Here is a 26,889-nt window from a genome sequence, read left to right on the forward strand (position 1 = left end):
TTATCTTCGCTCAATTATATCTATAAAGATCCTATTTCCAAATAGGGTCACATTCACAGGTTCCAGGTGGTTATGAATGTTTGAGAGACAATATTCGACCCCGTACAGCAGCCAAACTGTTACACAGGATAAAAATTATACAGAAAAAAAAAAAAAAAAAAAAAGGTGGATTAGAAGCAGCGTGTGAACCTACAGCTCCCAAGGAAAGAAGAGTAAATAGGAAGCAGGTGCCTACCTACATACAGCTATTCTCGGACGGAGAACTGTGAAACCACAGAGAAACAGTGCAAGACTCTCAGTATGAAAAAAAAAAAGGTGATGGGGCGATCCATTTTGTAATATCAAAGCACACGCAGAGAAGATTAGCAGGATAGAGTGCTGGGGCACCGTGTTCGCCCTGCAGGCACTGTGGCCGAGTCGTGTGAGGGCTCATTCTGCTGCCACAGACTGGGGATCTGCTTTGAGTCTGTGCAGACTCATTGCACCAGAAAACAGGTGCAGTGGGGATTGGGCAGCAGCTAAAGCCATCCTGAGCTCTTGGGTACTTGGCACCAGGTTGGCACGGGACTCAGCTTTGTGGCTGTGGCCTTCACATTGCCCCCACCAGGCTGGGGAGGGAGTGGACCAACCAGAGGCTCTTCTAAGCTATACTGGGTGACTGGAAGCCAAGCACCCCTGCAACAGGATCTGAGCATGGGAATTAACTGGGGTGCTACAGGATCCGACCCAGGAGGCTGCGGGCAACCGCTTTGGTGGGCCCCGGGGGCAGTGGGGAGAACTCCACAGTCCCTGGGCCACTGGAAAGGACGTCTGCCCATGTGACTTGGCTTCCGTGCGGTCCCGAAGCCTGTGGAACAGCTCACCACATGCTTGGCCCCGACTCCACCCTCTAGGTCCCAGTTGTCTGCAGCCTGCTCAGCCCTGACCTACTCTGCAGGTCAGATCAGCCCCACCACCTGCACGGCCCTGCTTCTGGCTCTGAGGCCCTGCTCAGAAGCCCTACTTCTGGCTCCTACCCAGTCTCAGCTCTGAGGCCCACACACTGGAGCCTGAGGCTCCACCTCAGTGACTCCAGAGCTCCTACTAGGCCCACAACACCACCCTAGATTCCAGCACTGCATCTGGTCTCCAAGATCCCACTCTGGATCCTCCACCACTGCTGCAGAACCAGCGAACTGCTCCAAAGTCCAACACCCTGCCAGGGACCCCCCCACCGCCTCAAGCCACCAGTACACTGGGACCTGGTTTGAGGAAATACCCATAGCCTGGGAACTCATGACCAATGCCTGGATAGCCTCATACAGCTGCCACTGTCACCTCTGTGGGGAGACCCCGGGCAGAGCAAGCCCCACAACACCACCCTCAGTGAAGAGGGTCTTGCCCAGCTCCCAACTCAAACATCCTACAACTGTCTGGTGAACAACTCAACATCCAGCACACACAGCATGCAGCACACACAGGCTTGAAAATAGCAATCGCAGGCAAATAGAGCAAATCAGAACAGCTGCATTACAGGCTTCTGTGTACACGCCCTTCCCCTGCCACGTCAACATTCCAGAGTGGGGAAAAAAGAGCACCAGTTAGCGACCTCCCCTTCTTCTAATTAAGAAGGAGAGTTCCCAGCAAAGAACAGGTGCTCTGCAAACATATTAGCCCTGAGATGAGAAACCAGCAAAGGAACCCTGGCAACATGAAAAATCAAAACAAATCAATATCCCCAAGGGATCAAAATGGAGCCACAGTAGCAAACCCCAACAACGAGGAAATTGTCTAAATGACAGCAATGAAATTCAGAATATGGATAGCAAAAAAGATGAATAGAATTGAAGAGAAAGTTGAAAACCAACAGAAAGAAGCCAGAAAAATATTTCAAGAAAATAATGAAAAGTCATTAAAGAGCTAGACAACATAGAATTCAAAGAAATGAAGGAGTCACTTAGGGAATTTCACAGCAGACAGCACCAGCAACAGACTAAACCAAGGAGAAGAAAGAATCTCAGAACTTAAAGACAATGCTCTCGGGCTAACCTAGTTGTTTAAAAAGGCAGAGAAGAAAACAAAAAAGGTAGAACAATCACTTAGAGAGATATGGGACTATGTGATGTGAACTAACATATGAATTATAGGTATCCCTGAAGGAGAAGAAGAAAGAGCTAAAAGCATGGAAAATCTATTTGAGGAAATTATTGATGAAAATATCCCCAGTATCGCCAGAGATCCAGATACAAGGTGGTCATCGAACTCTGGGGAGATTCATAGCAAATAGGACATCTCCAAGACACATAATAATCAACATGGCTAAAGTCAAAATTAAGGAGAAAATTCTACAAGCAGTTAGGCATAAGCCACAACTGACCTGCAAAGGAAAACCCATCAGGCTAACAGCAGATTTCTCAATGGAAACCTTACAAGCCAGAAGGGAATGGGGCCCTATATTCAACCTTAAAGAACAATTGCCAGCCTAGAATTTTGTATCCTGCAAAACTAAGTTTCATAATTGATGGAGAAATTAAGTCTTTTCCAGACAAGCAAATACTAAGGGAATTTGTCATGAACAGACCTACCCTGGAGGAAACACTCAGAATTGCATTATCCGAGAGTCAGCACAATAGATATCCACCAGTGTAAAACCACCAAAAAAAGCTAAAGCTTACAACTCATAAAACAATAGCATAAGAAGGGAAACAAAGCAATAAGGTACTACCCAACATGATGAATGGAACAGCATCCCACATATCAATTCTATCTCTTAATGTTAACAGTTTGAATGCATCACTCAAAAGACATAGCCTGGATGAATGGATGAGAAAACACAACCCAACTGTCTGCTGTCTCCAGGACACACATCTAACCATAAGCATACACACAGGCTCAATGTGAAAGGATGGAAAAAAATATTCCATGCAAATGGAAACCAAAAGAGACCAGGTATAGCCATTCTCATATCAGATAAAACTGACTTTAAATCAACAATGGTAAAGAAAGACAGAGATGGTCATTTTACAATGATAAAGGGAGCACACAAGAAGACATAATCCTAACTATATATGCACCTAACTGACTATGCAAATCCTTTCCCTAACCAGTCCCACTATATATTGATTTAAGGTAACATTTATAAACATTCTACTAACATATAACCTCCTAGTAACAAATCTCCTGTTTTAAGCTACTTGCATCAGCATGTAAAAACAGAAAAGCATAATAATGTCTTTCTATAACTTAAAATATAAAGGCAGAAATGTGAAATGTTTAAATTTCCAACATAATGCACAATTCTCCTTATGGCCAAAGGTAAAATAAATTTGGCTATTAAAGGTTCTTTCCTTTTGTTTCTATGTAGAAGGAATATTTTGCTCTTTATAATCTTCTCATATTTAAGTATTATATATTATGAATGTTGGAGCAATGAAACTAACGGGGAAAATGTCACATAACTAACCACTTCTGTGGAAATACACACAAAAATCTCATTCACATAACAATTCCATGGTCACTCCACTATTTTTAATGAAATGTCAGTGCCACAAAAATAGATCTCTAAGGGCAATGGAAATGGCACACAAACTTTTATACTTCTTTAATTTTGTAAAAACTTTATTTTTTTCAATGCTAGAATAAAAGTGTTTTCAACTAAATGTTTTAAATGGCTGATGGAGAAAGTAATGGAGGCCTCATCATTAGTGGAAAGGGGGCAAAAGTGGAAATGATGTCTCCCTATAACGCAGGCGGGACTGGGCAAGTTATTGAATCCCCTTCTCCTTGCACTCGAGGCTAACAACAGCATCCTCACAGGATTTCTGCGAAGAGAAGGGAGACAGCACAAGTTGCGCGCTTAACATAGCACCTAGCCCACTCCAGGCACTCACGACTCAGCAGCTTTCATCTCTCTGTTGGCCACATTACCTCACTGACTAGCTCAACAACCATCTAGCTGAGAATCATCATCCTGTTACAGAAAAGGGAGTCAGGCCCAGAAATGGCAGGTCTGTTATTTGAGGTTTCACAGCTGGAAAGTGGTGGAGCTAGGATGAGATTTCCAATCTTTCAGACTACAGAGTCCCACAGTATGGCAGGGACCAGAGATGCCTGATCCCTGATGGAGGGACTGGAGATCTCAAGAGGAACAGGATAGGATCTTGGCACTGACTCGACTGCCTTGAGATGCGGCACCCTTTATTCTGAGGTGGAACTGACCTAAGTGAGGACAGCCAGCAACGGGAAGCCACCTATATGCAAAACAGACTGTAAGATGATTTCTACCAGAGACCTTTTCTGAGCACTGGCAATGACACAAAACGACTTGGGTTTTGATGACCTTAGGCTATGACCTTCTGTGTGTCACTAGACCCTTCAGTAATATGGGGGAAATATCTAGCTCCGAAGATTGTGGGGGGTGGGTTAGATGAGATAATCAAAGCTTTCTACTTCCAGCATACTGCCTCATTACCATTATGGCTTCCTATGTGTCTTCCTGCCCTGGTACCTTAAATACCCAGATAACTGGATTCTGCTCTCTGAGGCTTTCTCATCTCCGATAGACATTTGAGCTTTGACCATCTCATATAAGGGCCTACCCCAGACTCTAAAGTGGAACTATACAGCCTGTTATAAAATAGAGAGGTGAGACTGGGGGAGGCAGGTTCAGAGTGGCAGTGGCTGAAGAGGTGGCCATTAGTCAAGGATGGGGGCAGACCTGTCATTTGTCACTACTGGCTTTTGCTGGACATTGACAAAGGAATTTCTGTGCACAGAGTGTGTGCCATAATTGTCCATACCCTAGGAGAAGGTGGGATTGGGAGAAGTCAGGGTTGAGGGAAGACTGTAGGCATCAAATTGATCACGTCGTCTCTAATACACGGCATGTATCTCTATGTGTCCCTGCAAATGCCATTTCCTCTTCTAAAAGTCCCTCCCATCTACCTTGTAACATCATATCCTGACTTTTCTTCAAAGTTCACCTCAAAATTCACCATGTCCAGGCATTAGATTCCTATTAGCAGTCTTCCCTCTGATAGTGTCCAGTTGGTGGGCTCTCTCTTGCTTCATCTCTCACTCTTGGAAAATAATTCAATGATGAGGCTCAGAGACTGACAGTTTCCTGAAACTGCACTGTTCTACCTGGCAAATCCTAGACTAAAGGTCTTCGGGTTCACATTCACTATATCCTCATCACTTTAGAACTCCACTTTCCTTGCCAATGATTCTGAAATCACTAGTACTCTGGAGAGTACTGTGGTTTTCTTCATGTGAAGCGATGTGTCACTGTAGGTGTTTCTGAAGAGGTATCTTTTCCTGCTCCTCTCCCTACTTTGAAGCCTTCTTACCTCTTCCATACATATTCAACTCAATTTTAGATTACCACTCCCCCACCTCACCTTTCCCCCAATCTACTTCTCCTAGAACCTATTTTTACATGAGAGAGCAGGTACTTAGTAAATTTTGGCTTAAGTGACCGACATGAAGCAGGGCTTTCCTGCTAGCATTAGGGTTGATTTTTATCTCCTGAGAAACAGATGTAGGTGAGATATTTCCCAGGTGAAGAATTAAAGGATACTGATATGATTAACCAGATCTTGGATTGAGAAGTGGTAGGGGCAGGTGAAGAGAAACAAAATTCACTGATGGTCTATGAAGATCCAAGCACTGAGTCATGTATTTCATGCTCAGAATTTTCTTAAAAAGCAAAATGCAGATTGCACGGAAAATATAATCAAGAGTCCTATTTTGCATCTAGCTGCCAGATGGTTGAAGACCCTAAATTCGCACTGAGAGGGGAACATTACTTAGGAAAGTCCAAGGGTAGGACTAGGCAAATATGTGTATTACACTAAAGATGAGTCTTCAGGTCAATAACTAGTTCTCTTAAGGGAACTGAGTGTGCTTGCAGAGTTCTAAATCTTTTCTGATCTCTACTATTTGGCATATTAGTCTCCTAGGATTTATCACCCTGCCAGCCAGAGTATTATGAAAGCATGACTCCTCACAGTAAAATCTATCATATTCATGGTACGGATACCACTTTAGGGTCAACCAGATAAAGAGACTTTATGTATATTTTTAAACTTAAAAGAACTCTTAAGCTCCAGTAATGGTTAGATGTCTTTGTAAGAATTTGTATTTCTGAAAATGAAAACAGAAACATACATAGCTAATGCCAACTAGGATCAAATAATCTGGGGTTTTGCCATCATGCCCTCATTTGAGAGCTATGAGATAGGAAAGCAGTTTGTCCTAAAATTACATAATTTAGTCAAATAAGACCCTTTGAACTGGGTTTGAGATGGATACATGGTTTATGAATTTCAGGCGTTAAAAGTTTTGCTGATATGAAATCTAGGGAAAGTTAAGTGCTATTCTGCAGCTGGGATCTAAATATGACCCAAGGCAATGAACATCAATCTTCTTATCCTGAGCATGACCTTCCCTTCCTCATGTGTTCTTGTGCTCAGCATGAGATGCCTGTGGTGGTCAGAAAGTCTTCTGAGCCATCGAGCGAGGATGAGGTGGATGAGTCTTTTGGCTGTTGGATGAGCAGCTGGAGAGAGTTGGAACTGGAGGACATGGAGAGGCAGCCATGTATGAAAAGATGAGAACGGGCTGTGGGGTCAGACACAACTGGGCCTGAATCCTCCTAGCTGTGTAACCTCTAGCCAAGCATGTAGAGTACCTTCAGTCACAATTTCCCCTACTGTACATGAGGGATTACCTCTTTCGACTTGCAAAGTTAGTGGGAGATCAGAGATACTGTTTGTTAAGTACCTGGCACTGAATCTGGCACATGAGAACTAATGGAAGTTGCTAGTGTATGTGACAAGTATGTAGGGTTCATCCTACCATTGTGTGAAATGCTCTTCCACGAATGACATGCTATGAAGGACACCTGCCCCTTTCAATCTGGGAAGGCTGGTGAGTTTGGTGTATTTTGGTCTTCTATAGTGGGCTCTTAGGGGCAAGAGTCCCACAGAAAAGCTGCCAAATGTATTATAATAGAACTGACCAAACTTTTATTTAGATATTAAATCCAACAAGATTACCACTTACCAGAGAAATCTCTCCCATACTGAATTAGAAGGATAAAGACATCATTGAAAAGGCTGGAGCCTCAGTGAGGACTGCCCCTAGTGGGGATGCTACTCGCTGCGGGAGTGACAGCGCAAGGCAGCCACCGCGGGCCGCTGCGCTCAGCCTTCAGTACAGGCTGCCATAGCAAAGGAGAGGGGGGACTCAAGTGCTGATATACTTTGAACTTACAGTAAGTTTAATAAAGATGGAGGACTTATATTTTAAAAAAAGGAGACGAAATGAGATTCAATTTGGGTCTCTCGTATGGAAAAGGATATGGGAAAATGGGAAAGAACCAGAAAATAGAAAAAAAGATGAAAGATGGACAGTCTGTATTGAGGCCCTATTATTGGAGTGGTGGTATCCTGGCCTGGGGAGGGATACACTAGTGTGGAGTTTGCCAAGTTTTTCTAAATAGGCATAGAGTTGGTACAAGGAAGAGGCTGACCAATTGTTTCAAGTCTTCTAATAATAAAACCAGGGGGCGAAGACTTCAACTAGAATAGAAGACGCTCAGAGAGACTGAAAAAGAACATCTGAATTTCAGGGGATTGCAAGCTACCTCAGATGGCCAAGGGAGGTGGTGAGCTTTCCGCCCAGGGTTTAGGTGCACATACACCTGAAGTATGGGATAATAAATATATTAATGGGTTTATAAATACATTAATTAAATTATGCACAGGTAATTTTAAGGTCTCTTGCTCCTTACTGCTTGGAGTCTGTCAAGGGCCTAGGCCACCTAGGAGCCTGTTAGAAACGTAGAACTTCAGGTACCACATCAGACCTACTGAATCAGAGTCCTCATTTTTAACAAGATCCTCAGGGGAAGTGTATCTTTTCCTTCTATAGATGATTCTGCTACACATAATTAAAAGCAGCATTTAAAATTCTTAAAGTAATCATAAAAAGCTTTTATCATAGTGTAGCTGACAGAGAGAAAGCTGTCTGGTGATCATATTTTCCTTCTCATTTTTTCAAATGCTATTAGTTAAATGCCCTATTGAACACCTCCAAAGACATTCACTGAAAGTTGTTTTTATAAACATCAGAAAATCAGACTTATAAAGTTCTTACAGAGACAAATAAACTGATTTTCAAAACTGGCCTCCTCTTTCAGCTAATTCTTACATAAATATTATGACAAGGGCAAAATCAGTAATGATGTGCCCATAAATAGCAAGTCTGAAATCCAACTACTGATTCAAGTGTGGCCTCAGTAGAATCATCAGTGAAAGGGAAGCCAATGGCTGGATTCGGGTCTGGACTCTTGTTGCTAGCTAGCTGTGTCACTCACTCTTCCTGGGCCTTGGTTTCCTCATCTGTGAAATAAGGAACAGCTGAGATGACTTCTAGGGCTTTTACATCTTTAATATTCTAAGATCCTATGAGCTACAGTATTCTCAACAAGAGCATGGGAAATCGAATTTTCCTTAATTCACTGTATTTAACCCTCCCATTATCTGTGTGAACCACCAATGAAAGGACAAGCTGCTAGAAACCAAAGTGTCTAAATACCAAACAGATGAACGGAAACACCTTTATTCAGAGCAGGAGGGTGTGGACATTAGAGCCCAGAAGGGTGAGCACCTCATGCACTCCCTGTAAACAGCTGGCAGTTCAGCCCAGCTGCTCACAGATCAGACAAGTGTAGGCTGCTCACCCACGTGCAATTATGTGTGAAGTGTAGCAAATCTAAAAATAGCCTGCACTCAGCCAGAGATTAATACTGTCAATGGCTTTCAACTCAACTGTCAGGACGACAAGAAAGGAAGTAACCATAGCAACAGAAAAATCAACACATACAAAAACTCTTCTAAAATTGACAGGAAAAGTTTAAGTTTAATAAAACACGTATTTTCGATTCTTATCTCTAAGTCTTTGAATTCAAATAGTTCAATTATGTGGAGGAAATAAAATTAGAATTTTGGTAGAGTTTTGACAAAACAAATACCCCTTCAGTTTTGGGTTCCAGAACCATGAGGTACCACTAACGTGTCAATTTGACCTCTATCATTTACCTAATTAAAGGGCCATTGGAACAAATGCCATTAAATAATTTTTATCTGAGAGGCTTCTCCATATATTGGTTCTGCTATTAGTTATAAAAACAGCCTTGCCATTTCAAGATATTTATTTATTGCATGTGTGAGGAAAACAATTGGTGATATGGAATTCTCTTGAGACAAATAGAACTTAGTGAAAATAATTAACATTAGGGAAGGATACAGAGAAATAACTCCTAGAATACGTTTCTGAGATAGTTCTCACACAATGGAGGCTCAGCAGACCTCGTGTCTTGAAGTGCTGATGCATCAAGTTCTGATAAAGCTATTCTTGCTCAAGGAGCTCACATGCCTAATCTTAGAACCAGCATACCCAAAATTCTAGCATCGTTTTGGATTATTTGATAAAGCAATATTCAGTTGGGTACTGAGAAATGTGGTACTGGTCCCAGCGTTTCAACTACTAGTTGTGGGGCCCTAGACAAATCGAAGCTCAGCTCTATGATCATGGGCTGGGTGAACCTTCTCAATTCTTCCCTGAGAAGAGAGAGTTAAAGAGTTAAAGGGAAAGAAGAGATGATTTGTGTTGAATACCCACTTTGGGCCATGCCCTATGCTAGGGCTTAAAAATATATCTGGCAACAAGCTGGCAAGATAGATATTTTTATGTCCATTTCATATATGAGAACACATTCATAAACAGGCTGAGCTGAGTGACAGAAGCTGGATTCAACCCTAGGTCTGTTTTGCTGCCACATGAGGTTGTCTGTCCTTCTCGGATACCACTTCACCAATGGACTCTTGCCTGCTATATATACAGATTGATCCCCGAGTGCTACTTACATCCACTTAAGCCACCGTCAGATTTTCAGTGCAAGTCTTATATTGTCTGAGAGTGGAAGATTAGGTCCCTTAGAAAGTCCTTTTACAATCTTCCTTTCACTAGGCAACCACTGTTAACAGTATTTTCATATCAAATATATACCATTCTGCCATCTGCTTTTTTCATTTAATAATCTGTCATGAACATTTCCTTATGTTAATAAATAATAAAGCACTTTAATCTTTATAAAGATTGTATTACTATATTATATTCAATCCCTTACTAATAGATATTTCAGTTGTTCCAATTTCATTATCCTTTAATCATCAGAAATAGAAAAATATCACATGGAAAAAATACTAGAGTATTAAAATAATTTTTTAAGGAAGTATGATAAGTCAAAAACTAAACCAAGACCTTTACCTAAATTAATCTTTGTGTTTTCCTCAAATTGTTGCTTAGAATCGAAGTTACCTATAATACAGGAGCATCCCTTAATATATCACTATTATGTTATGCGGATGAACTGAAATGCATCTGAGGGCCCTGAGACCCAGAATTCTTTGTAGCATTCCTCAACCCCACTTTAAATATGTAGTCATGCTATTTATATGGGGAAAAGAAGTAGACAGCTATGTGAAGGGATTCTGGCTGAAAAAGTGAAACATACACATGAAAACAAATCTAGTTTTGCAGTTAGTTGAAAATTCACAGCTGTTATGGGCTTTTCTTTCCATTTTAATTAAAGTGTTTCCCCCTCCGATACAATAAGAAAATGCTGTTTTAGTGTGGATTGAAAGACCAAAGTCAGAGCAAAAGCTGTTTGAAAATTCTGAGGCTTAAGTAAAGCTGCTTTAAGGGCTTCTGTGTGTACCAAACAACTTGGAAGTTTCTTAACAGGATTTTGTAGCTCTCAAGAAAATCTTTCTCCTAATTACTTCACTTCTTTGCTCTCCTACTTTGGTCAAAACTAAAATCAAGCAATGCAAAGGTCACCCAAGTAGCTAGAAAAGAAAAAATTATGCAGACACACATGCACACTTTAAAATTAAAATTATATTTAAATAACTAAGCAAAATTAGTCAGGTAACATATATTATTTATGTAAACCATTATTTCTTTCTGATGCATTTTAAAATGTGATTATATTAGATAATATGAGATTCATAGAAACTTAGGTTTATACAAATTTTTTAAATTGACCATTAAACAGCATATAAACAGAGTTTAGAAGGGGGTAGAATCAGGTGTGACAAGGGTAATATTTGTTGCTGTGATGAAAGAGACTACCCTGTTAGTCATCTACCAGGGTTTCCCCTGCTGTTTTGACCTCTTGAACCTTTTCCCTGAAGGGGTGGTTGAGAGAGTAGAAATAAGGTTGAGGGTAGAACAGGACGCAGCTACTAACAAGACACTGGCAGGCAGGCAAGGCAGCCACTTAGATCAGCATCTCTCGAAATTCTCGAGAGAACATTTATTACTTGCTTGAGCCAGGATGGTTTAGCCATTTTGGTCACTTGTAATGGACTCATGACCTAAATAACAGACTTAGAGATTATTGGAGTCTGAAGGTAGAAAGTTTACCTCCAGTGAAGGCCCTGGAGGCCTTGGTGGATTCCCTTTGGTTTCTCCTCGGAGGTAGGATGCATCCTATTTCTTACAATATCTGTTATTGCCATTTCTCCACACTACAGAGAGGCACACTGGCCATTTCCTTAAGAGTACATGTCTTATTTTCCTGATTTATTCCTAAACTACAAATGTTAGACCCTGGAGAGTGCAGAAAGAAAGGATGCCTATGAATGGCCTGAAAAATAGTAACAATGTGCATGACAAAAGCTTTTGCATGCAGCATGAGATTACTGAAATGATACATACATGAGCTAGCAGAGACCATTTCCAATACAAAATATAGAACCTTTACAAATGCAGAACAGTGCCTGAAAACTTTCTAATGTAACATATGTATAACTCACAGGTAAACTGAACTTCAAACTAGGACATTTCTTAGAATATAAGCACAGTAAGAAGAAAAAGTTATGTATTTAAGGCAGGTGGTTAAAAAATACATATTTAAAAAATATAAAGAAAGCATTGTCAAAATAATAATCACACTAGTGATTTGTAGGCAGGTTGGCATAGCAGTACAGCTGATTATTTGATCTTGAAAGTTCAACATTTCATTTTGGTCTGAGGTAGATAGACATTTGCAAAGGGCAGTGTGGCAGTAGAAACTGAAATCTGTAGTCAAACTGCTTGATTTTGAATTTCTACTCCACATAACTACTGATATAATCTGGGACATTTCCTTAATCCCTCTGTGCTTCAATTTCCTTATCTGTATATTGTGGAGAGTAACAGTACTTCTACTAGAAGGCTGATGTGAGGATTAAATGAGATAATTCATGTAAACAGCTTAACACAGGACCCGGCACACAGTAATGCTGGTGGCTAGTACTGTTATGACTGTCATCATTCCCAGGGCCAATGCAGTTCACTCACCAAGATGAGTGTCCATCACCTTTGCACAGTATTTGCACATGGCATCCAGGTCATTCAGCTGTCCTTGAAGGAAGGAAATTTGGGCTTCTAATTCTTCTTCCTAAAATGAAAGGGATAAAGATACGAAAATTTATAAAATAAAATAAAATCCCTCAAATTCACTAAATGCTCTGGACTATTTTAAGGAGGTATAATCTCTTTTTAAATCTAGACAAAGCAAAAGAAAACAGCAAGTAAATAAAAACAAACCCACCACTGCCACCACCAACAAAACAGAAAAAGGGTAAAATGGAGATCTAAAAAACCTAGACTTTTCCTAGTTGAATTCTAGCTTTGTGCCATGTGTAACTGTTCGCACATACAACATTGTATTAAAGAGTACATAAAATATCTTCAATAAATATTGAGCAACACAAATTTGGAGGGTAAATTAGATTTCACTGGTCCATACTTCCTCGGCAGCTGGTATAAAAATATCACATTTTTTTCCTCACACACATTTAAGAAAACAAGGAGTTCCAATTTATGTAAGACAAATCTCATCATTTCTTAGACAATGATTATCACTTAAAATGTGAGATTTCCCAGAGCACTTGGAAAAGTTTTGCCCCAGCAGCCCATAAGTAGATGCTCTTACATTTCCTCTCTTGATATGACACTAGAGTATTTTATTTATTTGTTTCTAGGAAGAAGTACTCTGGGTTGAGTAATTAGCTAAGTGGTAAAAAACAATCTAACTGTAACAAAAGGATAAAATCTTTTTTTAAAAAAGAAAAGATAATATATGTAAAAACTTTCCCAAGGAAATTTAGAAGATTATAGGAGTTTTTCTCAGAGAACAAGAATAATCCTCATCATTTAGGATATTTTAAATCAAGTTAGATAGAAGAGGAAGAAAGGATGTTGCCAAAGCTGGAGTGGGCTTGAAAATCAATTTTCCAGTCTTAGATGCTTGTCCTTTCACATAAGACTCCTTTGTGTCATTAAAAAGAAAGAAAGAAAAACTTACCGTGGTATCCTTTCTCTTAGAGAGTAAGTATAATTTGACTTGTACATAAAAATTAATGGTTGAAAAGGTTACTTGTAGGTGTATTCCATTTTAACAATACATATAAGCAGCCTTGAAAACTATTGTTTTTAAATGTTGCCTGGAGTACCAGCCCTTAGGAATAGGTATTGAAATCTTGACACAGAAAACAGATGTAGCAGTGTCTCTAAAAAATAATTAGTGTGAATGACCATTGTAAGATTACACAAGCACTAACATGTTCTTTACATATGCTACAAAGTGCAGCAGCCTCTCCTAAGAAGCTCAATCAAAGGATGATTCCAGGGGATGGTGGGGAGGTGGCTCTGCCTTCCTAACTCTTCAGCTGAGCATTAAGGTAGAAAAGGACGAGGTGTTTCAGGGCATTTTTCTACTTCCTTTGTTTTTGCACAGGACTGAATTTCTCTGGTCTATCAGAAACTGTAGGAATTAGAGAAAGAAGGCTACATCTGTTGGTTAACTATGGTTGTGGTTAGTCTCCAAAGATGGCCACCATCAATTTCTTTCCTCCCTGAATATGCATGTTGCTCCATTCATTAAGAGGTAATGGTCAGGCGGGGTGGCTCAAGCCTGTATTCCGAGCACTTTGGGAGGCCGAGGCAGAAGGATTGCTTGAGCCCAGAGGTTCTAGGTTATAGTGAGCTGTAATCACACCACTGCACTCCAATCTGGGTGACAAAGCGAGACCCTATTTAAAAAAAGAAAAAAAAAAAGGCAGGGAGATAGTATGTATTTCCCCTTTCCTTGAATTTGGACTGGCCTTGTAACTTGCCTTGATCCAAATAATGTAGCAAAATTCAAATTGCCAATTTTGGGCTAGTTTAAGAGGCTTGCCAGCTTTTGCTTTCATTAGAAGATGACTACCATGCTGTAAAGAAGTTCATTTTAGACTACTGAAGGAAAGGAGAGAACATACGGGAGAAAGAGGCCACCTGAGAAGCACTGAGGTTCTAGACATGTGAATGACGTTTTTCTGGACCTTTCAGACCAACCCAGCTGAAGCCAGCCAAGTGAGTGACCCAGTCATACCATGTGGAGCAGAACAACCTAACTGAGCCCTGCCCAAATTCATGAACCATAGACCCATGAGAAACAACAGTGCTGGTGTCTTAAGGTACCAAATTTGGGAGTGGTTTGTTATGCAGCAATAGATAACAGAAACATTGGTAGAGTGGAAATAACACTAACTTGGCATGAGGAAACATAAGTTCTATTCTTGGTCCTGTCAATAATCAATCATGTCAACTTAAGTAATTCTCTACCTACTCTGGACCTAAATTCAGCACTTTCTGGAGAACGTAAAAGTCAGAGGCTTTGTTCCCAAGGAAATTACAAACTGGTAGTTGGAATAAGAAAGTTACATGGTTCCAGCCTCCTGTCATCTTTTCAGTTTGTCACAGACACAAACCCAATGGGATGAGTCTAGAACCATACTGAGGCCAGGGTTTGGCAGCCTTTTAAAAGAAGGCCCAGCTGTGGCCTGTGTTTCACCTTACATGTGGCTACGAATTGGGATGCTGACAGCCCAGAGTGGACAAAGGGGCACTAGGGATGCAATGTTTCCTGGGTTAAAAACATCTTCTCTATTTACTCTATGCATTAGTTTAATTTGTATTAGCAACTACTTTGTTTAAAATATAAAAGCCCTTGGGAGCTTTAATACCCAGTAGTCATTCCTACCTAGATGGATTTTTTTAAAAAAGGAAAGCAAACTGGGAAAGAAGAACTTCAGAAGAAATACTTTAAAGGATATAGGCCCAGTCGGTTGGCAGTGAGGTGTTGGACAGCTGGAGGGAAGTATGTAGCTCAAAGAGGGTCTCTTTCTCAAAATACTTTACTGTTCTAGTAGGAACATTATTATAATAGTGTGATGAGAGTGGGGCCCTCTAACTTGTTCAGTGCATGTGGGAGTCCTGAGAGCCTGGCAGCCCAGGGCACTTGCTGGGTGAATATGCAGGGATATAAAAACACAAATTTCCATGTTTGCAATTTTGCTTAGGGCTCTGGCAACAACTGAAGAGCATCTTGCATGCCTAAACCCAAGTAAATCTCAATATAAACAGAATATGATTGTCTTGATATAAACAGTGTATAAAAAGGTAACTTTCAATCATTCAAACCTTCTTCTTCAAAGGAGAGCTTATACAAAAGCTAAGAGTATGAGATAAAAGAGGACTACTCTGATTGAAGCACGTTGAGGGCCAAGAACCTCCTCCATTTGGAGGTTTGAAATCCAGTATATTATCCCTCTAGAGTTTGCTTAATCTTAAAACATTCCTAAACTCTTCAACTATCACTCAGACTTTATAAATAGAAATGGAATCACTTGGAGGAAAAAGGGTGGCTTGTCATTTACTCTTCACTATATTACATAATTACAGATAAAAGAAAGAGCCAAGAATCAAGCCTCTAAAATTGTGGGAACCAACTTTACATTCCTATCTTAGCTTCTCATGATCCACACTCTCCCCAATTAACAATGCTTTAAACATTGACAGCTTTATTTATTTGTTTTCATTAAATTGGTCCTCATAAAAATTTGTCCTCATAAAAACAAATTTCATTAAATGTGTCTCCATAAAAACAAATGCTTGGCTAACTGCCTTGAGGTATTATGAAAGCAACCACTTAGTTTAATTTTTATGTGTAAATAAGACACTGAAGAGATATGCTTTTTATATTTACTTCTGTATGTATGTTCTGCCTTCTGTTTATAGGAGTGGGTATGGTGGGGCATGATGGAATTCTGAAGTAGATGCATGGGTTCAAATCCTATTTTTACCAGTTCCTAGCTGTATAATCTTGGACAAGTTCCTCAATTTATTGGTTTATTCACCCACACCTGGCAGGACTGGGGTACAAAATAAGAACACATGGAGAGCATAGTGTCTGGCACAGAACAGGTACTCAATAAAGGTAATTATTCTTTCTTTTAAAATTTTTTTTATCATCAAGTTAAAACAGAGAAATGAATTTTAAGTACAAGGTTTTATGATACACTGTTGGAAAATATTGGTTTCTGGTTTTAAAACCTTTTTCTTTTTTTAGCCCAGAAAGATTAATTAGAGCTTAAGAGCCCATCACTGTCTTAAGTTCTGGATAGCAAATTAATGTGCAAGGCAAGAAACTGATACAGGATCATGAAGGTGGGCCACATGCAGACTACATTGCGCAACATACCAATTGTGTTTGGTAGCCCTGTGGGGAAGGACCAGAGGATGAAGGCCACTCTGTCAGAAGAGAAGAGTAACTCTTATCTAACCCTTTTATACTGATCATAATATGTCAGACACTGAGCTTTGCATGTATTAACATATTTAATATCACAACAAACCTATCAGGTAGAGACTCTCACCATCTCTTCCATAAAACATGGTCTACTCCTCTGTAAGCGACGTTCTCTGGAAGCGTATGCTAAGGTTTAGACGGCGATTTGAGAACTCCAGTCACCAGGCCCACTACTCCCGTTTCTTCCCTCTGTGCACACTCTTTCTTATGCTCAGTTACTGTGGTGCTTCCAATGAATAACCCCGTATCTCCGTTTCCCTTAACAAAGACTTATCAGTTGTAATGAAGGTTGAGTCCTAACCCTAACTTGCTTATTTTCCTTCAAAACATTCAGGTATAACTGGCTGGGTTCTGTTTTGTTATTTGCTGAATGATTTTCATTTTGACTGAATAGTCTGAAGAAGCAGTTTTTTGAATTTGCCTTTTAAAAAGTGGTATTTCTACCACCATTACCCCCCAAATAGCTGACACATTATTATACTTCTATTCAGATATTACAGATCAGTTGTTTACATTATAATATATGAATTTTATGTATCAATTTTACTAAATAACTCAATGTCTTTCTGTTATTTGTTGGCTTATAATAGGACAAGCTTTTATAGCTTATTTATTCACTTATTCATTAATTTATTCAACAAATATATTCATTTGCATTGTGTTAGGCCTCGTGAGAAATACAATAACGAATGAGACACGGACTCTGACTTCTGTAAGTTTAGAGGAAGGTAAAACCTACACATAAAGCCAAGAGAAGAGTAAGATAAATTCTGTTGGCCAGGCACAGTGGCTCATGCCTATAATCCCAGCACTGTGGGAGGCCGAGGCAAGAGGATCACTTGAGGCCAGGAGTTCAAGATCAGCCTGGGCAACACAGCGAGACTCTGTTTCTATGAAAAATTAAAAAATTAGCCGGGTGTAGTAGGGTGTTCCTGTAGTCCTAGTTACTTGGGAGGCTGAGGTGGGAGGATCACTTGAGCACAGGATTCGAGGTTATAGTGAGCTATGATTACACCACTGCACTCTAGCCTGGGTGACAGAGTGAGACCCTGTCTCAAAAAAAAAAAAAAAAAAGGGGAGAGAGAGAGAGAGAGAGAGAGAAGATTCTTCACAATTCTGAGAAGGGAAGATGACTTCCAATTTGTGAATATGGAAATGAAAGCAGGTTTTCTGGAAAAGGTAGCATTTCTGAGAGATCCTGAAGAAGGAGGAAGATGAAATGATGAGGAGAGATGTTTTAGGAGGCAGGAAAAGTGTGGTGCTGGGCAAAAACCAGGTACTGAGTGGAGCCGGAATGCGGGGAATAGCAGGGGCTGAGGTTCGGCAGCGAGGCTTCCCTTCCCTTCCCACTCAGCCCTACTGGATTTTTATATTAGATAACTATGTTTTAGGAGTTGGAGTCTGACATGTAGGCTGCTGTGGCCACGGCCCCTAATGCACACTGTGCTCATAGACGATTCTATGGGCTACAGCAGCGTCTCTGTTCATGGACTAACTCAAAGCCCAGGACAGGCACTGAAGTGGAGTTCTGCTTAGCTTCTAATAGTTTCTAAGTGGGTGTCCTCAGATCACAAGAGAGACAGACACGGGAACCAACACTGACTGTAGGCAGCAGGAACAGGCTAAATATAGCAACCAGAAGACAGGAAAGACGCCCAGTCTTTCTTGAGCAGATGGGTGAACAAGAAGTGGGAAGTGAAGGAAACGGAAAGTCTCAAGGAGAAAAACTGGGAAGGCCACGGATGTTCTGAGGAAGCTGTGGTGTACACAAGGGCAAAACACACACACATGGTGTGAACGAAATCCAAGCTAGAAGCATATGGTATCAGCAGAGGAAGACACCACCAGAAAAAACGGAAGAGGAGCACAAAGAAGACTTTTTAGGAGTATTAAAATAAGTGGTATGAGTGTGTGAAGCAGTACAACCGTGCTGGAGAACAAGCTGGAATATAAATCACCAGCCTTAGAATCAGTATATACTAGGCTTGACACTTACCATCTCTGTGATCTTGCCAGATAGCAAAGCTCTGTAAGCCTGTTTCCTGTCTATACAACAGTGATATTAATAGTTTCTACATCCTATGCCTGTTGGAGAATTGAATTACATGAGATTTTCCAGATGAAAACTTCACACAGTGCTTGGTACATGGGTAAACACTCAATAAATGTTAATTTTGTTGTTTTTGCTAGATTTTAATGTAATCCTAGACAGTTAATTCTAGGGAATTATGAATACATGTAAAAACATAACTCCCAGGATATTCATGATACATTCAATGGCAACATGTACCCTACATAAATCCTAAATGTCTAATGATAGGTGACTTGGGTAACTTGTGGGACACTCACAGACAGAATGTCCTTTAAAAATGTTCCTGTAGGAGAACACTTAACAATAACCTATCATATACTAATTGGGAAAACAGGTTACAAAGTAGTTGGTAAAGAATGATTTCTGATTTCAAAAAAATATATATACATGCATAGAAAAGAACAGAAAGATAGCCACCGAAGAGTTTATATTGGTTATTCTTCAAATGTGGAATTATGGGTGATTTTTCCCTTCTTTTGCTTATTTTTTTGGATTTTATACAATGAAATTGGATATTTTTGTAATTAGAAAATCAAATTATGCAAATAATATAATAGACAATAAATAGAAGAAGTAAATGGTGATTATCACGGAGAAAAAAGAGGTGTTAATATTTTTAAATGACCAAAATTGATTCCAAATCAAACTCTAAACATTTTATACTTTAAACAAATTTGCATTCCGAAAAACACTAAATAGTAAAAAAAAAAAACTTTAAATGATATAACTTGTAAAAAAAAAAGTAATTACAATATTTTGTCCAGTGTGCAAACCCTGAGTAGTATAGCACTTCCAGGTAAAGGGCTTCCTTCTACACTATTAAAGTGGAACATCAATGGATGTTGTTCTTTATGGGTTGCTTAGAAAGAATGTAATTCTTAAAGATTATTAAAACATAGATGCTTATGAAATTCCCCAGTAAATAAAAGTGGCTATTTTTGGACAGGATGTAAACAAACATGTAAACTGTGACTGGAAATGGCCTTTGGAAATTTTAAACAGAAATTTAAAGCTCAAGGTGTCAAATTTATGCTACCAAATTATATCATTTCAGACCTGGAATTACTTTTAGAGATAATTTATTTCAACCCCTTCTTTTTGTAACTAAAGAAACTTTTCTATGGCTAGGTAGCTGGCCAGGAGCAGAATTCACACTAGTCGGCTTCCTGGTTTCTCAGTCACTGAGGCACTGCGGTGTCCTACCATTGAGATTTCTACTACCAGGGCACCCTGGCATTGCCCTGAGAGGATGGGTTCTCATGACAATCAATGAGACCTTTCCTTCCACCCCATGTCCTTCTGTAATTGTGATGTTCCTTCTTGAATATTCTAGCCTATAGCAGAGGCTAAAATCTAAACACTAAAAATCTAAACAAGATTTTTTTGTATGATTCTTCATTCCTTTTTTTTCCTGTTAGCAAGTTGAATAAAAACCACTACATTAAAGAATACTGCCTCCTTATAATTCATAAAGTTAAAAACTGCCTGCCTTAAAATTGGGGTGGTCAGGTGAGGCCTGAGTCAGGCTTTTGCCAACCCAGCTGCTCTCTGATCATGATGCTTCAGCTGGCCCGAAAAGACAGAGACCATTCCAATCCCTTCTTTGCAGCAGCCCCCAAAGAGCTGTAAGGTAAGGCCACAAGAAGACCTACAGGGAGAAACCTTTATTTTTCCATGCAAAAATTTACTCTTTCAGACTGCAAATTCACTTATAGCTTATCCCTAGAGTTGACAAACTACATATCAACTCCACATTCTCTCTCCACATTGGTTTACATGTAAAAGAGTTCCAAATCTCTTTTTGAAGTCAGGTGTTGGCAGGTTAGAATAATTCAGATCACGTGCTTGCTGTGGATGGGAAGTATGTATTATAAATATTTTAAAAGTAGGCCGGGCGCGGTGGCTCACGCCTGTAATCCTAGCACTCTGGGAGGCCGAGGTGAGTGGATCGCTCAAGGTCAGGAGTTCGAGACCAGCCTGAGCAAGAGCGAGACCCCATCGCTACTACAAATAGAAAGAAATTATCTGGCCAACTAAAATATATATAGAAAAAATTAGCCGGGCATGGTGGCGCATGCCTGTACTCCCAGCTACTCGGGAGGCTGAGGCAGAAGGATCGCTTGAGCCCAGGAGTTTGAGGTTGCTGTGAGCTAGGCTGACGCCACGGCACTCACTCTAGCCAGGGCAACAAAGCGACACTCTGTCTCAAAAAAAAAAAAAAAAAAAAAAAGTAAAGCATATAAGTTTCAAAAACATTAAGAAAATTTCCTCTTTCACATTCAGCTACTACTGAATTATTTTATTTTTATTTTTTTTTTAGAGACAGGATCTTGCTCTGTTGCCCAGGCTAGAGTGCAGTAGCCCCCATCACAGCTCATTGCAGGCTCCAAATCTTGGGTTCAAGCAATCTGCCTGAGTAGCTGGGACTACAGGTGTGTGTGCCATCACGCCTGGTTAATTTTTCTTATTTCTTGTAGAGATGGAATCTCACTATGTTGCCCAGGGTGGTGTTGAACTCCTGGCCTCAACCGATCCTCCTGCCTTGGCTGCCTAAATTGCTGGGATTATAGGCGTGAGCCACTGCACCCAGCCTACCACTCATAGTTTTTATTGAGGGAGTGAAAAAAAGATTTTAGTTTCTTACCCCATTTTGTTCTTTGGTTCTAGGTGATAGGGCAGAAATTTCTCATTGCCCAGTCATAACTAGTAACTTTTTTTTGTTTTGTAGATGGAGCTAACCATAGCCTTTCAAATAGGAGGTAATTATATTAATAGCAGTGACCTCATAGCACTGCTTGAGGATTAAAGGAACTAATATATATAAAATGTATTAGAACAGGGGACACACATGGAAAGCATCATATAACCATTAGCAATTAGCCATCATCTACAAAGAGAACAATAGGATATATTTTAAACTTGCTTTATATGTGGAAAATCTCATTATTGATTTGGTATTCAATCAATCTTACTAAGATCAATTCTTTTCTATCTTTAATGTGCACAAAAAACACCTGAGGAACTTGTTAAAATGCATACTCTAATTTGGTAGGTCTGCAGTGGGGCCTGAGATTCTGCATTTCTAACAAGATCCCAGGGGATGCTATGCAGCTGGTTCCTGGACCACAATTTGAATGGCAAGGATTGAGATGAGCCATCTCATGCCCTCCTATTTACTTCTGAACACAGCTTCCCATTCTGGGAAGGTTGTGAAATACTATTTCCCTGCTCTAAGGCAGTTTTAACAGATGGCTACATGGTTAGATGCATATTTGGTAACAGTCCAAAAGACCTCTTCTCAACATGGAGTAGGATGCAGGGAGGAGAAAAGCAGGGTGACAAGCTTCCAAGAGAGCTTTCCAGCCTCCCTGAATTAGTTCTGTACTGAGTGGCTCCATTATTCTATTTAGAGCTAATTCTTAGACCATTAGGTATCAATTTATTCTACTGTAAACACAGGCACTTATAAATTGCTTATTAAAAAACACAAGTGAAATATAAATTAATTTTGTTGGATTATGCATGCTCTCTTCTGTAACTTTTGATAAACAGAGGCTGTGTACAAGTATCAGAAAATAAAGGATGCTTTCCAAACATGAATGCAATGAAAAGGAAATGGTAAAACACTTTCATAATTCACAGTATTTAAATTCATCCCTGATTTTCATCCTTGAAGATATATTTATAAAAATTGTAAGTAACATTTATTAAGAACTTTTAGCCTTTAGAAACATGCTTTTATGCCTATCGCCATTTCAACACTGTGAGCTATTTTAATCTATCTTTGCCTTTCTAGAAGTTGCTTACAAAAAAACCCCCAATAAACAGAAAAGACAAGAATGGTGCCAGAAAACAGAATCACATGGTATAAATTCTAAAGTAAGTTGAAAGCTTACAATCCTGGAATGAATGTACTGGAAATTAAAATAAAATCTTTAATTAGGACTATCCTCACACAGGTGTAACCAGAGAAGAATAAAACCTCACTTGCACAGTTGTAAACCTTATTATTTGCAAAAGTCCTATAACGTTTCTTTTAAATAATTATATGCATATAGTATGTCTTAACTTCTTAGCCTTATAAAAATTCAAAGGTATAAAAGTATTAAGCATAGTTGTTAAGGTAGTTGCCAGTCTTTTGAACATTTTAACTAGGAAAAACTAGGAAAGAAGGTGTCTTCTAGAAGGGCTTGTGTATGGAAGTCTAATTAAATCGCATTTGTGGAGAAATGCCTCCATCTTTTGGACTTTTAGGCGTCATCTCCATGTTATATTTTTATAATTAGGCAACTTGACCAATCTTTTATAAACCCATATAACTCTTTCCTCCACCAAAACAATTAGCACAGATGTTATGCTACTTAACAAGGGTTTTTTCCCCCTTTCCACTTACATGTGATCAGACCAACTGATGAAACCACCTAGCCAGCACCAGGGCCCCCAGCTGAGTTTCTCATAGTGTTGCTGGCCGGGTAGAACCATCTGTGTGCTCGCCCTTGCTGCTCCTGGCACCAGGAGTAGGCATCTGCACAATGGCTGACCCAGATAGATGGGCCTTGGCCAAGGCTGTTTTTCTTATGGTAAAGCTAACTGACCCGTGTGAGCATGAAATGCATACACTTGTACCACCATTCTCTGGGCTAACTGACCTCTGTAATGCCCCAATAGAAACAAAACAAAAAACCGCACCCTGCAGCAAATCCAAACTGAGGATCAAGCATGGTTTAAGAAATACTTAAGTTACAACTGGTAAAGGAACACAAGTGTTAGAAGAGCTCTGATATTTCTTTTCTTTAACGTAAAGATTACTAATTCAGAGACTTTTAGAAAGAAAAAAAAAGGTGAGAAGGAAGTAATTCTCTAAATTACCTGGTTTATTCATAAGCCTATCATACTTTTGTTAAGTCATCCCTCAAATTAATTTATAGAAACCCTATCTCCTGGCACCAATTGCCTACTAGCTTTTTCGTAAATGCCGCTCAGAAATGAGGCAACTTTTCAGGCTCTAGAGGACGCCAGAGTAAAGCCTAATACATCTGAATACTTACACAACACAAAAACCCCTCAATAGCATTCATTTATTCTTAAATGTTTACTGGGTGCCAGACACCATATCTGGCACAGAGGATACAGTGATAGAGACAAGTGCCTGCAGGAGCCTTAGAAGTAGTTCTCTGACATTCAGAGCAGAGCAAGCATTTGCAGATAACACAGGGCACACTCTATCTGAAGATGATGCTTCTGCTGGTTTGGGGAGCTGGGGCAGGGTGGGGGGGATCTGCAGCTTAACTAGGGCCCCAGCTTACCTAGGGCCTCAGCATTGCAAGTGCTGGGACACAAGGTCCCTGGGCTGGGACTGGAAGGAACTCTATGACCTTTGTGGCCACATGAATCATTCTGGTCAGAAGATATAGCAGAGGAAAACAACACAGACCTATGAGACAGACAGCACACTTGGTTTGAGGGAACTGAAACAGTGTGTTATTTCTCAGAGGCCAGGGAAGATCTGGAGGGAGGACTGATGATAAGACTGGACAAGGGGAGATCTTAAAGGGCCCTACAGGCCATGCCTCAAAATTAAGGGATTAATCCTAACGAGAAGGGGCCACTGCAGAATTCTCATGAGGAGTCAGACACACACAGTGCACAAGTTGTTGCCATGAAATACTTCGGCTGTAGGTGACCATTAATAATAACAGGGATTCACTCTAAAATTTCTAATTAACATAGGACTATCATTCACTTAACTGAGAACAAAAAAATTAGTATCATGTTTCTATATTCTCATTCCTCTAACCCACTGAATTCAGAAGCTGCATGTCAAACTGTGTAGAGTCAGTTCTGTTATAATGCTTGTTTTCAAAATGTGTACTTGTTGCAATGAGATTGATGTATCAGGGAACAATTGAGCCTAACTTGAATTTCACATCTGCTTATGTACAATATCATCCTCAGGAAACACTAGGTGCATGCAGAAAACTGCATATAGCTGAACCCAGCCTGGGAGCTTCCCTGGCCAGGATCTGGCCCTGGGCTGAGAGCGCTCCTTTCCTGTGGGGGGCGGGGCATTCCACGAGCGTGCTGTGGACCCACACTGCATTCTTTTCAGTTCTGCCCACACAGGTTCCCTTGCCTCCCAAGATAAGTTCACAAATCTCCCCTCTGTGCCCCCGAGTAACATGATCGAGTCCTGGGGGTACACGATCTGGCCTGTGGGCCTGTCCTTGGGTCCCTGAAGATCAATCCCTGTGCCAGGAGGAAGCATGCTGGTCCCAAGTTGCCTATGAGGTGCTCTGCGTCAGGGCATGCCCTGCTCTGATGGAGCAGTGGGATAAGCAGCACCCGGGAGGGCCGGTGAGCAGGGAACTCACAGTCCAAGCACCCATTAGTCCACAGCAGGGCTTTCAGAGGAAAGGTTTGAGCCCCTCTCTCTGTGGAAGCCCCAGTGTGGTGGATGCACCAGCAGAGGGAAAGCAGCAGTCCCTGAGAGCCCCAGCTCAAGCCTCTCTGGGTCTCTCTGCAGCTGCAGGTGGGGGAGGGGAAGGAGAGGAAAAGAGTCTGAATGGGGGAAAGTTAGCAGCACCCTGGTTGCCTCTGTCCCTTTCTCCGGAAGGCAGACTGTTTGGAATGTCCAGGCTCTGGGGACATGCAGATCTCATGGGGCCCACTGGCCCTCTGTGGCTCCTGCAGTCGGGACTGGAGTTGGGAAATGTTTGTGTGGGAATGAGCAAGATAAAAACTGAAGGCTGAGGCCCCATGGGCAGGACAAAGGCACACGGTGGGTAGAGAAGCAACATGGTACCTGCCATCTCAGCTTGGGTCTATGGCGACAGGAAGCAACCCCAAGGGGGCTGGCAGCCTGATGCTCTCTGCTCAAGAAGCTCCCAGTTCACAGACGGCAGCCACTTTGGGGCTGGTGAGGGTAGACATGCTCTCCAGCAGCTCGGGCGCCTGTTCACGGCCAGAGACACCAGGGAGGGAGACACTGCTTTGCCTACCCTTTTCGCTGCACTCCCAGCCTCTCGGGGCTTGACCGCTGCTCATACCTTGCTCCTTCTTGTTCTGCTTTGCAACTTCTTCCTGTGGAATATCTTGTAGGTTCTGGTACTTTTCCCTTGGAATTATACCCAATCTATGATTGTTTGTTTATTTTTCTTTTTCATCTAAAACTTTTCCTTCTTTCTGAGACGATCTGGCAGCTGGTGTCTCTGGTCAGCCATCTTCCCAAGCTCCCTTTTTTCTCTTCTTATTATTCTTCATGTTAATGCTAACGTGTTTTCCCAGTAACATCCAAGTTTTTTCTTTTATCATCACTGCCACAAAATGGAAAGGTCCCGAATTTTTCCAATAGTTGCAGTTCTTTCTTCATTAACCCAAGGCCTTCAATGACTTAAAAACATGTTTTTAATTTAATTATAAAAAGTAACCCTCTTTTGGTACAGAACTTTCAGGAGTGAAAAACATGCCGTTCTCCAGGCAAGTGTAGTCCCAGACCAGGTTATACTGCTTGGTTGGCAGGGGCTGAGTTTATCCCCCAGCTGCCCTTTCCTCCCCTTCTCAGGTGTGAGGTTCCAGATGCTTACTGCCTGCAATAATTCCTGGTGCGTGAACTACTGACACATGGGCACGTTGGGCCAGAACGCTTGGAGGGGAGACAGCAGAGTTCAGGAAAAAGATGAAGCTTTGCTAAAGGTGCCCAAGCCTCCAACTGACTCTCTGGGCACAGCAGCTCTAGCTATGATGAACAACCAAAAGGGTATTTCTTAGCCTTAAGGTTTCAGGGGTGAGGTGAAGGCTGCCTGCCTGATACAGATCTCCCCCTTTGTCCAATAGGCCTAGAATTCCTCTGACAGGAGCAAAGCCATTCTTTCTGGAATTAAAGCTCAGTGGGTCAAAAATGCAACTTCCTGGAAAAATCAACATAGTTGTTTCAAAGGATAAATGAGATGCTAGGGACTGAAGATTTAAAAGCAGGAAGACACTCTGTAGGAGCGGGTGGTGACGCCACGGAGGGGAAAAGGGGAAGACAACCTTACAAATGCCACAATCTGGCCTCTGGCCTTGGCTG

At 40.8% G+C, this 26,889-nt stretch overlaps 1 protein-coding gene across 1 annotated transcript in view; it reads right to left on the reverse strand.

Annotated features, from left to right (window-relative positions):
* TBC1D5 (TBC1 domain family member 5) overlaps positions 1-26,889 on the reverse strand; it is a 430,335-nt gene that overhangs the window by 13,863 nt on the left and 389,583 nt on the right. Inside the window, exon 20 of the mRNA XM_069475443.1 lies at positions 12,394-12,493. Within this exon, the coding sequence (XP_069331544.1) occupies positions 12,394-12,493 (100 nt within the window). The remainder of the gene's footprint in view (positions 1-12,393; positions 12,494-26,889) is intronic.

Source organism: Eulemur rufifrons, chromosome 7, assembly GCF_041146395.1.
Source record: "Eulemur rufifrons isolate Redbay chromosome 7, OSU_ERuf_1, whole genome shotgun sequence".
NCBI classification, from domain to species: domain Eukaryota; kingdom Metazoa; phylum Chordata; class Mammalia; order Primates; family Lemuridae; genus Eulemur; species Eulemur rufifrons.